Source organism: Leucopleurus acutus (assembly GCF_964270905.1).
Source record: "Leucopleurus acutus genome assembly, chromosome: 13".
NCBI lineage: Eukaryota > Metazoa > Chordata > Mammalia > Artiodactyla > Delphinidae > Leucopleurus > Leucopleurus acutus.
The window spans coordinates 20,520,114-20,535,121 of record NC_139155.1 but is presented as its reverse complement, the minus strand read 5'-3'; the positions used below and the strand labels follow the sequence as shown (position 1 = coordinate 20,535,121).

Genomic DNA, 15,008 nt, shown 5'->3' with positions numbered 1-15,008 from the left:
TATACACCTGTAACTTTTATAATATTGTACAGCAACTATACTTCAATTTAAAAAAGCAACAACAAACAAAAGGAAAAAAAAGAAAACTGATCATTTAAGTATCATTTTAATTCTGTGGCTCTGCATATCCCCAAGAGATATTCATGCCCCAATTTGAGAAGCAAAGACTTTATTTTTCTAAGGTCACTTTCCTCATCTGTAAATGAGGGTAAATACAATAACTATTCATAAGATTCTTATAAAGATCAAACAAGATAATTCATGTATGATAATGAAAGCTCATGCAGCTTTCATTCAGTCACTGAACAAACACTGAGTGCCTGCCATCTGCCAGGTACTGACCGTACGCTGGGTATAGTATCACTCACAAAACACCAAAATCCCTCAGAGCTTACATTCTCAGGGTAGGGATAAGATGACAATTAACAAAATAGGTGTAGAGTTTATCGTCATGTTGGCACATGAATTCTGAAGAAAGAGGAGCTATTTTTATTATCAGCACTAACATGTTATTGAACATGCTACTAAAATTTAGAAACTTGACCTATTAAGCTTTCCCATAAGGGAAGCCATCTGCTGCTTCACACAAAGAGGAGCCTGAGTGGTATCTTCAGGTCGAAACAAGATTATCCTCAAAATGTAATTTCGGACTTTCTCCAGAATATGCACAGTAGCCAACAGCTAATGCGTTTCCACAAAAATCAAAAGCCAACAATACAAAGTGCTTTACAATCCTTCAGTTTTTTATATAATTCACACACCATAAAATTCACCATTTTAAAGTATACAACTCAGTGGGTTTTAGTAGATGCAGAAGGTTGTGCAAGCTTCATAGGTTTCTGCAAAAAGTAAAGAAAAATATACCTGGGATCTATGATTTTGTACTGAAAATCCACTTCATGTAATATCCTAAATGAGGAATAAGATATTACCTTTTTAAGGAGATCAACGGAATATTAAAAAAATAATGAAATGGGTGTACTATACTTTGAGCTCATTAAAAAAGGACATATACTTGTAGTTAACTGAAGAAGTGGAGGTTTGAAATTCATCATTGAAATCAAGTTTTGAAGAGTTCTGTTTGAAAAAATAACTTCTTGGAGCTTTAGTTAATATGGGGTCATTAAAGGACAGATGGCAAAAGATTAATGAGTTTCAACCAGAACAGCTCTACTCAAACTAAGGCATCAATTGCATGGAATTCATTATCTCCTTTACATCTGTGTTGGCACTAGCTGAGTACACATCCCTAGAATTATGGAAACAGTCACCCAAATCGTTTTCTGTAGGGCTTCATTCTCTCGCTGACCTAGAGTCTACAAAGTCAGCTAACTCTTCAAGACCTATAAAACCTGGTGAAATTCACTCAATTGTTGACAGAAAACCAAGCATCCAAAATAAATCTTGACAAAACCATACCATGGGCACCTATGTCCCCAAGTCTACCTTCACTATTAGCACAAAGGCCAAGCCAGACCCTCCCAAAAGGTCTATTGTACTTTGATACCTTTGAGGTACTAACTTATAACATGCTAAACCTGCTCTCATACTGAACAGTATACTCTCATCAGCAAGTCTATTGCTAACATGGCTAAAGTTCTTCTGTTCACTTTCTGCTTCCTAGCAATCTTTATACAATCCATACCTAAATACCTACCTCAAATCAGCCAAAACATGGACCAGTGCTGTTAGTTGTTAATAACTTGTTCATTATCTTCATTCATCAGCTAAAGATAAATATCCTTTATTTATTTATTAAGGATATTTCTGCATATGAGAAAATTAGAAGTTCTCTGGAATACTAAATACAGTTGACCTTTGAACGACGCAGTTTAGGCGTCAACCCTCCGCACAAATGAAAATTGGCATATAACTTATAGTCAGCCCTCTGGATCCATGGTCCTGCATCCATGGATTTAACCAACTGCTGATCGTGTAGTACTGCAGTATTTACTATGGAAAAAAATCTGCATATAAGTGGATGCATGCAGTTCAAATGTGTTGTTCAAAGGTCAACTGTAGTTCTAGTGTCTCTTGCTACATCTTACTCTTTCTTTATTCATTAAACGACCACTGTCCAAGGCATCATCATCCCAGCCTGGGTAAATAGCCTCCTGCTATAACTGGCCCGCAGCTCCCACTTCTACACCTCTACAGTATATTCTCCACACAGCAGCCAGAGAGCGTATCACTCCCTACATAAAGTCCACAAATAAGCATTCCATACCACTCCTTACGGTGGCCTCCCAAGTCCTGTCATTAGGTTTGTCTTCTTCCTTGACCTCACCAAGTACCCCTTTCCCACTCACTAACCTCCAGCCACCATGGCCTACTTTCTCCCCTCATATGCTAAATGTATCCGGCCTTGAGGATTTTGCACTGGCTATTCCCTCTGCTTAGAACACTTTTCCCTCGGGGGTTTATTTTTTGTTTTGTTTTGTTTTGGTTTTTGCGGTACGCGGGCCTCTCACTGTTGTGGCCTCTCCTGTTGCGGAGCACAGGCTCCAGACGCGCAGACTCAGCGGCCATGGCTCACGGGCCCAGCCACTCCGCGGCATGTGGGATCTTCCCGGACCGGGGCACGAACCCGCGTCTCCTGCATCGGCAGGCGGACTCTCAACCACTGCGCCACCAAGGAAGCCCTTCCCTCTGGTTTTTATAGAGCTGACTCCTTCTCATTCAGATCTTGGCCAAAAATCACACCCTCCAAAAAGCTTTCCTGATCACTCAGCCTAAAATAGCCACCTAGTCAATCTCAACCATTCTTACTTAATTTACTGTGTAGCATTTAATACTTAAATTGTGTATTAGTTTGTCATACCACTAGAATAATAAGCTCCACAAACACATAATCTTCCTCTACTATATTTCCAGAATCTGGAATAATGTCTGAGCACACAGAATGTGCTAAATATTTTTTGTGGAATAAATGATGCATAAAATGTCTGTTACATGTAAGGTCTTGTGTTATGCAGCCCTTACTCCTGAATACTCATTGTCAGCCTGAAACGTACCCACGCTACTACGTTAAGTGGAAATTATTAACTCAACATGGTCTATGATATCCATGTCAAAATTATTAAGCATAGTCATCTGTATTATATACCTCAAGATTACCAATGTAAAATAATCCCCAGACTTGTTCCATTTATTAGTATTTAACATGAAGTTATGCTTATAGATACACAGCCAGTCCTACACAAACATCCCATGGGAAAATAAATCCTCAGATGGTGTTTTTGGCAAAGTCACTGTCAATTATAGTGATGTTATACCATGAAATAATGGGAAATAAAGAGTACAAAAAACTTATAACTCAGCAGACTGCCAACATGAGATTAAGACATCAAAACAAACTATACATTGACAGAAAGCATGCCATATTGCTCCTAGAGAGCCACGGTTTAGGAAAAATGTTCTTCATTATGGATCTGAAAACTTCGATCATCTCACTATAACTTACTGGCCATAACAACTTCTCATCTGTATAGTAAAATAACCTAAAATTTAGCAGTGGTCTAGATAAAGGAGACTGGTATGGAGATTAAAACCTTGGGCCAAAGTGTAAGGTTAACAGGATGTCAACAGGTAAGTTATAGAGATGAGACAGGTTATATCTTGGTTGTTACACCAACTCAAAGTTGGCGTAACTTTAATTGGTAATAATAATAGGACTTCCCTGGTGGCGGAGTGGTTAAGAATCTGCCTGCCAATGCAAGGGACACGGGTTCGATCCCTGGTCCAGGAACATCCCACATGCTGCGGAGTAACTAAGCCTGTGCGCCACCACTACTGGGCCTGCACTCTAGAGCCCACGAGCCACAACCACTGAGCCTGCATGCTGCAACTACTGAGGCCCGCACGCCTAGAGCCTGTGCTCCGCAGCCAGAGAAGCCACCACAATGAGAAGCCCACTCTCCGCAACTAGACAAAGCTCTCGCGCAGCAATGAAGACCCAACACAGCCAAAAAAAAAAAAGAAGAAGAATATTAACCTGGAGGTAAACAGAGTTAATCAACTTGAATCCTAAAAAGTTTAGTGAGAATTCAGCCTGTCCCAAATGGTAAAACTATCCTCTCTTAGGGAGGTAAGCAAAGGTGTTTAAGGAGCCCATACTGTGCTGAGTAGTCCTGTAGCAGATCACTCATGTAGGAGGCTGGGAACTAAGGCAGGAATAAAGCCTGTTCTTTTGGGGCTCAGAGTTCCAGACAGGTCCTACCTGCCTAAGAAAGTTCTTCTGAGTTCACTTACAATAGTTATCTGGCAGAGGTACATGTACCTCCTTTCTAAAAAGTCAGGACAATAATATTTCAAATGTTTGTATACTCTGCTCTAGCAATTATCAAAATTAATCCCATCACACCCCACATCCTATCTTCATAATAACCAAACGGCCAAGTCCCCCAGATCATAGGTCATCACCCAGTACTCATCTCCAAAATTTTCTGTACATCCACGTCATAGTTCAATGGCTCTCAAACTTTTTTGACTTTAACTAAGAGTAGAAATATATACTTTACATCATGACTTAGTATACACAAGGGTGTGTATCACAAAAGTCACCTAAAATACTTATCCTTACTAAGTGGGATGGACACTATTTTCTATCCTATTGCATTTCATATCTTAAAAATTCCAGTCATGAACAATTACATTGATTTAACCATCTGACGTTTGAAAACCAACCCCCCACCTTACCCATCCCACCCCCCCAGTCCTTGCACTGTACACTCGAGTGACTGATCAGCAGGCTCTTCTATACCCTCAATATTTTCTTTAAACATTCTTTCAAGATGCTGGGCTTACTGAAACTTGGCTGTCCCTCAAAGATCCTATCTCCCCTAAAGTTCTTTCAAATTTAAAGAGAAAGAGTTTTTTCTCTCTCTCTTACAACTATATATCTGAGGGTCAGGAAGTGGTAATTGCCTCCTTTCTCCCCATCTTTCTCAAATCATCTATTTTTCCTCCTCCAAAAACAGGAGCTCCTCTGAAGCTCATAGGATCTGACTATACTACTGTCTACCCTTTGTCCCTGCTTTCTCCTTATTCACTAAAGACTTTAGTTTCTGTTTCACGTTTTCCTCTCCACCCCAACTCTTGTCATTCTTAAAGGCCTCACTACCCATGTGGATATTCCACCCAACATCCTGAGTCCTCTGACCTATTTGTCCACCCAACCTCGCCCACCTAACACTACAGGCACAGGCTTCCCAACACTAGTAACTACACCATCTCCAATATCTCAATCAAGCGTCCAACTCTCCAATTTCTACTTCCTATCCTTGTAACTCACAGAGGACTTACTCTCTGCATTCCTTGAACCCATCAATATTTCCCATCCACTGACTGATCATATTTCTTCCTCTTCCATGACCTCTTTCACATTCCTCCCTACCCAGTATAGATTCCATGGTCCATCATCATTGTTATTACACTGCAAATATGCTTAACTTTCTTGCCCTCTGTGGTTTTTCCACTTGTGCTATAGACCCCATTCTTATCCTTTTGACAATCATTAAAATGGGAGATTACCCAAATCAGCATCCCTTTCATCTACTATCTAGTGATTCTCCTTCCTAGCCAAGAAAATTTATTGAAAGAATTGTCCATGCTGACAATTTTAACTCTCATTCACCTTCAGCCCAATCCAATCTAGCTTCTCTTCCCACTGAAACTACTGCTATCAAGGTTATTAATAACCTTCATGCTGCCAAACTCAATGGAAATTTCTGTCTTCCTCCATTCAAACTTTCAGCAACAATCAATGTAACAGACCACTCTCTTTTCTGAAACCTTCTCCTCTTCTATGTCTCTCCTACCTTACTAGCCATTCTTTCACAATCCACTTTGCTGATTCCTTCTACTCTAACCCAGTTTTAATTACCAGACTTTCTCAGAGCTTTGTTCTGGATCCTTCTATCTATCTATCTACCTATCTATAAACTCCAGTCCCATTACTTGGAACACTACTTACGTGCTAATGACTTTCCAGCTCAGACCTCTCAATTAGTATACACACATGACATGACATGTCCATTTGGATGTTTAATAAGCATCTCAAACTCTGCATATTCGAGGTTGAAATTATTGTATTCACCCATATAAATTCTTTCCTAAGGCAATCTCAGTAGATGGCAATCCAATCCACCTAGTCACTCAATCTATCTAAAATCTAAGGGCTCACACTTTGAGTCTTCTCTGTCATCTTTCTCAACCAATTCATGAGTAAATTCTGTCAATTCTATATTCACAACAGAACTAGGGTCTATTCACTTCTATCAGCACATGTGTCTAGGCCATCGTCGTTCCTCATTGTGCTACTGTTAACAGCTACTTGCTCCTCACTTCCGCTTCTGTCAATTTCATTTCCAATTAACAGAAACCTGTTCTCAAGAGTGGCCCACACTTAAGTGAGATGCCAGTAATCCCCTGTAAGGACTTCGAGGCCTAGAAATGCTGGATTCATCAGCTGTAATCTACTCTCTCCTCCTTCCACCCCCAACTATATCCAGCAGAGACAGACCAAAAGACACTCTGTTCAGCAAGGGCTTAACACAGTGATGAAAAAAGCACCAGCATCTTTGGGAAAGATTTTACTTTCCCGATAGGCCAGGAATGTTGATATAAGGAATGAGGTCTCTGTTTTCAGTTTGGATGGAAAGATTCTAGGAAGGTAGAAGCCAAGGGGTACTTCTTACCACAATACCAGGAGTTGGTAATCAGACTGATCCTACCACAGGGCCCTTTAGTGCTGGTTGACAATGGGGTCCCTAGGACAGAAATAAATCACCCCTCTAAGGCGCTACTTCAGTAACTGAAAAATTCCTAATCAGTTAAACAAATGCCTAATTTGAGCTACAGCAAATGAGCTGGTCTTTTAACATCTTCTGCCAAAGCCTTGCTCCCTCTTCCTGTCTGTAAAACAGTAGTTATTAACTTTTTCGGCTACAGTCTCCTTTAAGAAGTTGATGAAGATAGACTTTTTCCTTAAAAAATTCATAACAGGGGCTTCCCTGGTGGCGGAGTGGTTAAGAATCTGCCTGCCAATGCAGGGGACATGGGTTCGAGCCCTGGTCCGGGAAGGTCCCACATGCCACGAAGCAACTAAGCCCGTGCACCACAACTACTGAGCCTGCGCTCTAGAGCCCGTGAGCCACAACTACTGAAGCCCGCACGCCTAGAGCTCGCGCTCTGCAACAAGAGAAGCCACCGCAGTGAGAAGCCTGTGCACCGCAACGAAGAGCAGTCCCCACTCACTGCAACTAGAGAAAGCCCACATGCATGCAGCAACAAAGACCCAACGCAGTCAAAAATAAATTAATTTTTAAAAATTCATAACAGAAAGTATTACACACATTACAAAGGTTCCTGAAGAGCATCCTGAAACGTGGACTCTCAGATTAGACACCTCCCTAACTCTACTGGTTCCTGCCAAGTTGGCCTCTTTCAACTTTTACAGGAAAAATAATAATAATAATAATGTTCCTTGATGGTGCATTCTCTTCTGAATATTGTCCTCTTTCCTCTACCTCTCATTCAAGCTTCACAAGAGTAGTCTAACCATTTTATGGGGAGATGAAGAAATGCACATACGCGTACATGTTTGTAAATGCACAGAAGCTCTGAAAGGACATACCAAAAAAAACCCAACTGGTTAACAACAGTTTCCTCTAGGGAAGAGGCTGAGCTTGAGAGACTGAAAGAGGAGAGAGATGTTTCTCACTGAATATCCTTTCTACCATGTGTGCAAATCCTAATCAAATAATAATATCAAATAAAATTTTTTTAAACTTTTAAAACAGCAGGCTACATTTTTGCTTCTAATACCTCATTTCCCAGAAACTTTCTGGCATTCTAAATATGACTTCTGGTCCTTCTATCCCTCAAAAGCTGGTTATATCAAAGTCACAAGGTGACTTCTAATTTGAAAATCCAATGAATACTACAAAGTCTTTATCCTCCTTGATCTCTCCAAGGCATCTAACCAAAAATCTTTCCTAGGCTTTTATAACACCACGTTCTCTTCATTCTCCTACTACCTTTCTGGAAGTTCCTTCTTACTCCCCACACAACTAATTTATTCACTGCCTACAGTGTGACAAGATACTTTTCTGTTTGCCCCTATGTTGGGCGATCTCAATATGTTTTAGCAAACCACTATGACAGGAGTTCTCGAAGTGTGACCTGGGAAACCCTGGCGGTCCACAATTTCTTTTCAGACGTCCAAGAAACAAAAGTATTTTAACTCAATCTTCCTCACCAACCCCCTCCCCAAACCTGCTCTTCTTGTCCTACTTCCTACTGACCCCTGTCCCAAGTGACTCAAGCCAGAATTGTAGCTAGCATCAACAATTCCCTCTCTCTACAATCATCAGGTACTCATATCTACTAATTTCTGTTGACTGAGTCTCACACCTTTTCATACCTCCTAATACAGCATTAATTCAAGCCATCATTATTTTTCTGGACTAAAACAACTCAAACTGCTCTCCCTACTTCAAGTCTCCCCTTTTCCCAAATCACACCTACTGGATATTCACCTATCCAATACCCAATCTGACTTCCACCATTACCACCAGCTCACTTAAGTTTCTCAACTTGCACCAATATTGCTCCCAAGATACATTAGCTCTCTACAAGAATTTGTTATTATTTTGTTGAAGATAATTAAAGCAAACACCTGCTAGATGGTTTGATTAAGTACTTAGGACACAACCATACAGAAACCAATGCTGTGTTTATAATCGCAATAGCACAGTACCATAAACCAAGGTAATTCATGAGAAAATAATGGCAGACTTATACAATTAATTCCTTCAAGAGAACATAATGCTCTTTATTTCCAAATGTTTCCAATGTGTGAAATGTGATGAAAGAACTGAGTCTTTCCAAGGTATTAGCAGAGTTGACAAGTCAGGCTAAAATACAATTTGTTCCACACCATATTCATATTGTGAGCAAGCTGTAAAATATATCCACGTTAATGTTAGGGAACTGGAATTTTACTAGTTTTGTAGATTTAATTCATAAACATTTCAGTATTGTTAAGAGCTAGAAACACAAGGAATTCAGTTTAATATTTACACATCTGAAACATTAAAATAAATTCCTAGCAAGAAAACCAAGCTGCTCAAGTTCCTTAAACATATCCTGTGCTGAGAAACACCGTACTCTTCTTTACCCAATCTTAAGACTGTTCTCTAATTCTTAAAGAAATGTATCTTTTTAAGAAATTAACTTCCTTCATAAAATGTTGAGGATCATATCTCTAAAACACTGAAACATCTCCTCTTTGAAAAAGCAAAGCCTGCATAAATACCTAGACAATATTCAGCTTTCGAAGCAAAAGTTGTATTGAGAGGCATAGCTCTAGAACTGTGCAGTCCAATACGGTAGGCCCTAGGCACATATGGCTACTTAACCTTTAAATAAAACTAAAAGTTCAGGGCTTCCCTGGTGGCGCAGTGGTTGAGAGTCCGCCTGCCGGTGCAGGGGACACAGGTTCGTGCCCCGGTCCGGGAGGATCCCACATGCTGCGGAGCAGCTGGGCCCGTAAGCCATAGCCGCTGAGCCTGCGCGTCCGGAGCCTGTGCTCCGCAACGGGAGAGGCCACAGCAGTGAGAGGCCCGCGTACCGCAAAAGAAAATCCTAAAAGTTCAGTTATTCAATCACACTAGCCACATTTCAAGTACTCAGCAGCCAAATGTGGCTGGTGGCTAAAACGTCTCCATCATCACAGAAACTGCTATTGATGGTGCTGCTCTACAACTTCTCCCTCTGAGTAAGCTTTGAGAAAGCTGCTCATGACTTCAAATATCAGCTCTAGGTTGATGACTTCCAAATCTGTCTCTAGTCTTTTTCCATTAACCTAATGGAATATCTTTAGTAACATACTCGATATTTCAATTCTGCTTTATCAGCTGAAGAGACGGAAGTAGCGGCTGGAAATAATCAAGGCAGTAGCAAGAAAATCAATAAGGTACAATGTGATCAATAATGGAACAGATTTTCAGGGTAAGGTTAAGACTGAGTTTGAGACAAACGGGAATAGATACTGCAAAAACCTTAGTAAGTATCAATCGAAAGATAATGTCCACTCCATTGTACCCACCAGTCCTAAAAGAATTAAAAACCATTTTGCAAAGATCTTCGAAAGATATTTTTCCAAACACACCTGAAGATATTCACCCAGTAAATTCCCCTTTGATATAAAAGATACATTAAAATCACAGTTTATAATCAGTCAATATAAACAATTTAGCCTGTTTCAAAGTTTATTTTGTTCATTACATTTCTAATTCTTTAAAGATACGAGTCTTTAAAAAAATTTCACTCCTAGGTATACAGCCGAAGAAAACGAAAGCACTAATTTGAAAAGATACATGCACCCCAATGTTCACAAGCAGCATTTACAATAGCCAAGATATGGAAGCAACCTAAGCATCCATCAACAGATGAATGGATAAAGAAGATGTGATATATAAAGATACAGATACACACACACGCACACACACACCCCTGAATACTACTCAGCCATAAAAAAAGAATGAGATTTTGCCATTTGCAACAATATGGATGGACCTGGAGGGTATTATGCTAAATGAAATAAGTCAGACAGAGAAAGACAAATACTGTATGTTATCATTTACATGTGGAATCTCAAAAAATAAAACAAACCAGTGAATACTAAGAAATAATAATACAATTAATAAAGCACTTCAGCCAGGTTCACAACTACATAGCAAAACACTACTTCAGATTCCTGTTTATCACTTTAAATCTCTCAATTTTCTCTATACTGTATTATTATAAAAAAATACCTAATATAGTTATTATTAATTACCCACAAACATGTTTTCTGCTTTATAGAGATATTTAATGTTGACGTTACTCCAAAAGAGAGCGTACTTGAAAGAAAAAAAAAAAAAGGAAAAATTCCATCTTCTGTCTACTCAACTAAAATAAAATCAGATACAAAAATAAATCAGGCCCCCCAAAATTCAGACAGAGAGCTTCAGAAAACAATGATAATAAAAGGCATTTCCAAAATATGCATGGTATATTAATTTATTCAGTAAACATTTATGACCACTATAAACTTCTGGAATGAGGTGAATAATACACAAACATTCAGCAAACATTTATTAAGTACCTACCGTATGCTAGGCTTTGGACTAAATATACCAAAACAAAACAAAAGACACGGACCCTGCCCTCACGGAGCTCACACTCTAGCTGAAGCCGACAAGTGATCACAAATACAACGGCCAAGCACCAGGGAGGCATTATGGAAGGAAGGACTGGTTCTGCCTGGAGGGTGCAGAGCGGGCTTCACAGAGACGGAGACAGTGGAGCTGGGCCTTGGACGAGGAGCAGTCCAGCAGATGGAGGGGAAGGGGGAAGCACACTCCAAGCAGAGGAAACAGCACATGAGCAAGCAGAATCTTGAAAGCACATGCCACGGTGCAGGATGATGAGCAGTCCAGCGCAGCTAGAGCGGAAAGGTGCATACAAACTAAAGAGACGAATTAGTTTTAGGTTTTTAGTGAATCATAACTACCAGGAAGTATATCTTCATATTACACTTAGCGCAGCTTAACTGTGATTCTGGTAACAACAGAGTAGTTTGAAAGCATTCCATTCATTTCATAAATATTTAAGCCCGTTCAAAAGACATCCAGCACTGTTCAGAGTTTTAAAAAGGCAGTTTCAGAAAAATAAATAGTGATTTTCCTCCGTACATCTAAGCAGCAAAATAAGCCCAGAATAAAGACTTTCTTAAGCTGAAATCACCCAGCTTCGCCTCGACACACTCAAGGTCCCAACCTGAGCACCCCCCGACTCCTACCACTACCTCATACCCTCCTTAACACCTTCAGAACCATCAACCCACAGTAACACCATAGTTAAGCGATACAGAGGCAATTCCAGCCTTCCCTTCCCACTCTGCCTCTAAACATGGTACTTGCTGATGCCCCTTTGGAAACCATGCCAGGTAACTAATGCAGTATGTGAGGAAACAGTGCATTCTCACCTCCACACCATTTTTTTGGAAATCAAACTATTGTTTAAAAAAAAAAAAAGACAACTGTTAAGCTGAATTCTGAAAAAAAAGAGGGATATGAAGCAGAGATCCCATATTCTCCAGGAAAAGTAAAAGGTGAGGAGGAAGAGAGCTCAGGTCAGAAAAGTTTCCTACACTGGCCACCAGGCAACACTGTTCACTGAGGTAGCTCCCTGCCAGGAAGCTACAACGGGAACAGGAAAGGAACTTGCTAGGTAATTTCACATAAATTCCTGTTTACTCCTCACAACAACTAAAGGAAAGATTTTATTACCTAAATTTTACAAATGAGAAATCTGAGGCCATCAGAGGTTAATAAAGTTGCCCATGACTGCATGAGCTGTTAAGAGGCAGAGCCAGTACATCAAACCATGCCCGCCCCACTCCATACGCCGCCCCAGTTCCTCAAGTGAACGCGGCACTCCCAAGGGGCACACAGGGCTACATCGACCAAATACCTAGAAAGAAAAGCCCTTCCTTTTCCCTCCACCATTTTCATGGTCAGTGTGAGACAACGGTGGTGGCAACACACATACGTGTGTTTCTCTGAAATTTAGAGGGAAAAAAACTGGAAAAAAAAAAAAAGGTTATCTAAGATTAGTTGTTTCGGGGCCGCGGGGAGGTGGGGAGCTTTCTCTGTACAGATAGTGGGTGCTTTAATACAATTAAATTAGCATCAGAATTCAAATGCTACTCATTTAAATTCCTGTACAATAAACCATCAACTAAGCAACTCAGTAAAAATAAGAGCTAATGGAACAATCTCCAATCACAGTATTAGAATGAGAATATTATTCCTAAAGGTCACTATCCTCAACATCATCAAAAAGTCAAAATAAAAACTGCTCTTTCTCAAATCCTAATCCTGAAAATTAACAGGTAAGTATAAACTATGTGGTAGGTAAGGATACTTGTGCCACAATAAAATTTTGCCTCTTTTTGGGCAACAGGAACTATTTTAAGGGGGGGAATAAAGGAGACAATTAACATCAACAAAGAAATCTTTTGTAAATAGTCCCAATGGGCCAAAAGTGTGATGTATGTTGGCCTAGAGAGATACTGAAATGCTGTTTTCAACTGTGCACAATTTTACTTAGGCTATCTCTCTGTAAGCCAACTACCAGAAAATCAATCAGATATATAAGTCAAAATGCTTTGGAGGGGGAGGTGAAAAAAAAACTGGGACATTCAGGCAACCAAAATTCCAGTGACATAGTACAATGTAAGATACTTTTGGGAGAGCTTCTGGAATAGCATTCATTTGCTATAAGTAAATTAACCAACCTTATTTTGATTGAGAGGATCATTCCGCAGTCTCTGTTTGTTCTTCTGTAATTTACTAGGCATCATCTTTCCAGTTCTGAAGTCAAAACTGCTGAGGTCAACAGTATTTCCCAGGTACCTTGCCAACTGAGGTTTGCTTCTGAACTTCTTACCACTTGGACTAGAAGAAAGATAACATTAATTGTACAAAAGACAACAATATTTACCCTAGATCACTACATAACCCTTTTCTTCATGCCTTCTTTTCTGCTCCCAATTACTATCACATCACGATTTTACATATTTTTTTTCAAAGAAATATTAGAAGTTTTAAAGGAACTTAATTAGAACTTTTTATCTCCTGTAAAAAGAGATAATGTGTCACCTAATATAATACTCCACTAGGTACACCCCTGGAGCACATAACAGATGTGAATACCGATTATCCCACTGGTCACTCACCCAGCAACCATTAACAGAATCCCAACCCAAACAGCATGCACAACACAATGTGCACACTGCAAACGTCTTCAATCTTACAAATTTTCCAAACTGATTTTTGAAATCTTTTTTTCTGTATTACACATACACAATGCCAACAGTAATCACAAAGAACTTCAAAACAAATTGTTCTAAAGTCAACAACTCTTGTTAACAACACATTTACACAACACTTGGAACCCATATAATCTTTGCGCTACCGATTTGAACTCATAACATTCACAACAGAAAAAAAAATGTGTTGAATTTCTGACAATATTTAAATGCTCCCTAACGTTACTGAAAGAAAACTAAGGCAAACATTTGCAAATGTGTTTGTATGATGCTGACATAACTTTTGTTAGCCTAACTTTTATCTGAGAGAAGGATATCAAGAATAACTCATTTCCTGTAAGAAAAACTGTCGAAGCTGGAAAATGACAGAAGTGCCGTAATTATATAGAGGGCTAAACTAAACTAGTCTTTCCTAAAAAAATTTTCCCCATATTGCACTGAAATGTAAGAAAAATTTTATAGGAAGAATACCCCAAAGTCTCATCTAATAAATTTTCTGAACCAAATGTGCTAGAATAAACTGCAGTGGGATATGTCACCAGAAGAGAATTGTGAGAATTCTCAAATACCTCTCAAAGAAGCCAACATGTCATATTGAGAACTTAACCTTGCACCAGCTGACTACAATAAAAGAAAAATAATTCAACAGGAAGACAAAAGAGAAAAGGCTGGAAAACCAAGCAATTTACGTTTCCCTGGAACAGCAAAACTTCTCTCTGGGTCAAGTCCAAATCAACACACCCCAGTCTGTCACAAATTCCATGGTATTCTGCCACCACAGCCTTCAACACAACTGAAGATCGTATCAACATTCTTTTTCCACAATCACATGACATAGCTATTCCTGAAACACAATTCAAGGTATAGAATTCAGCCTACAGATGAAGATAACAACCAGTTAAGACCAGAATGTAACAGAATAGAAAGAAGCAAACAACAACCAGAACACAGCACAGGAAAGAATATAGAATTATGTAGAAACAAACCTCAACTCCCATTCTAATCCAGATTTCCAAATATGCTCAGTATCACAAAATAAAATAGCACGTAACCCTCAATACTGTTTAAAACTTGAATCATTTCTGCTCACTGCAAACTTCCACCCCCAAACCTGATCTTCTTGTGT

The 15,008-nt window shown here is 39.5% G+C and overlaps 1 protein-coding gene across 1 annotated transcript in view; it reads right to left on the bottom strand.

Moving 5' to 3' along the window:
- Positions 1-15,008, bottom strand: part of MBD2 (methyl-CpG binding domain protein 2) — a 76,921-nt gene that overhangs the window by 48,014 nt on the left and 13,899 nt on the right. The window contains exon 2 of the mRNA XM_082853163.1: positions 13,349-13,508. Coding sequence (XP_082709289.1) covers positions 13,349-13,508 — 160 coding nt within the window. The remainder of the gene's footprint in view (positions 1-13,348; positions 13,509-15,008) is intronic.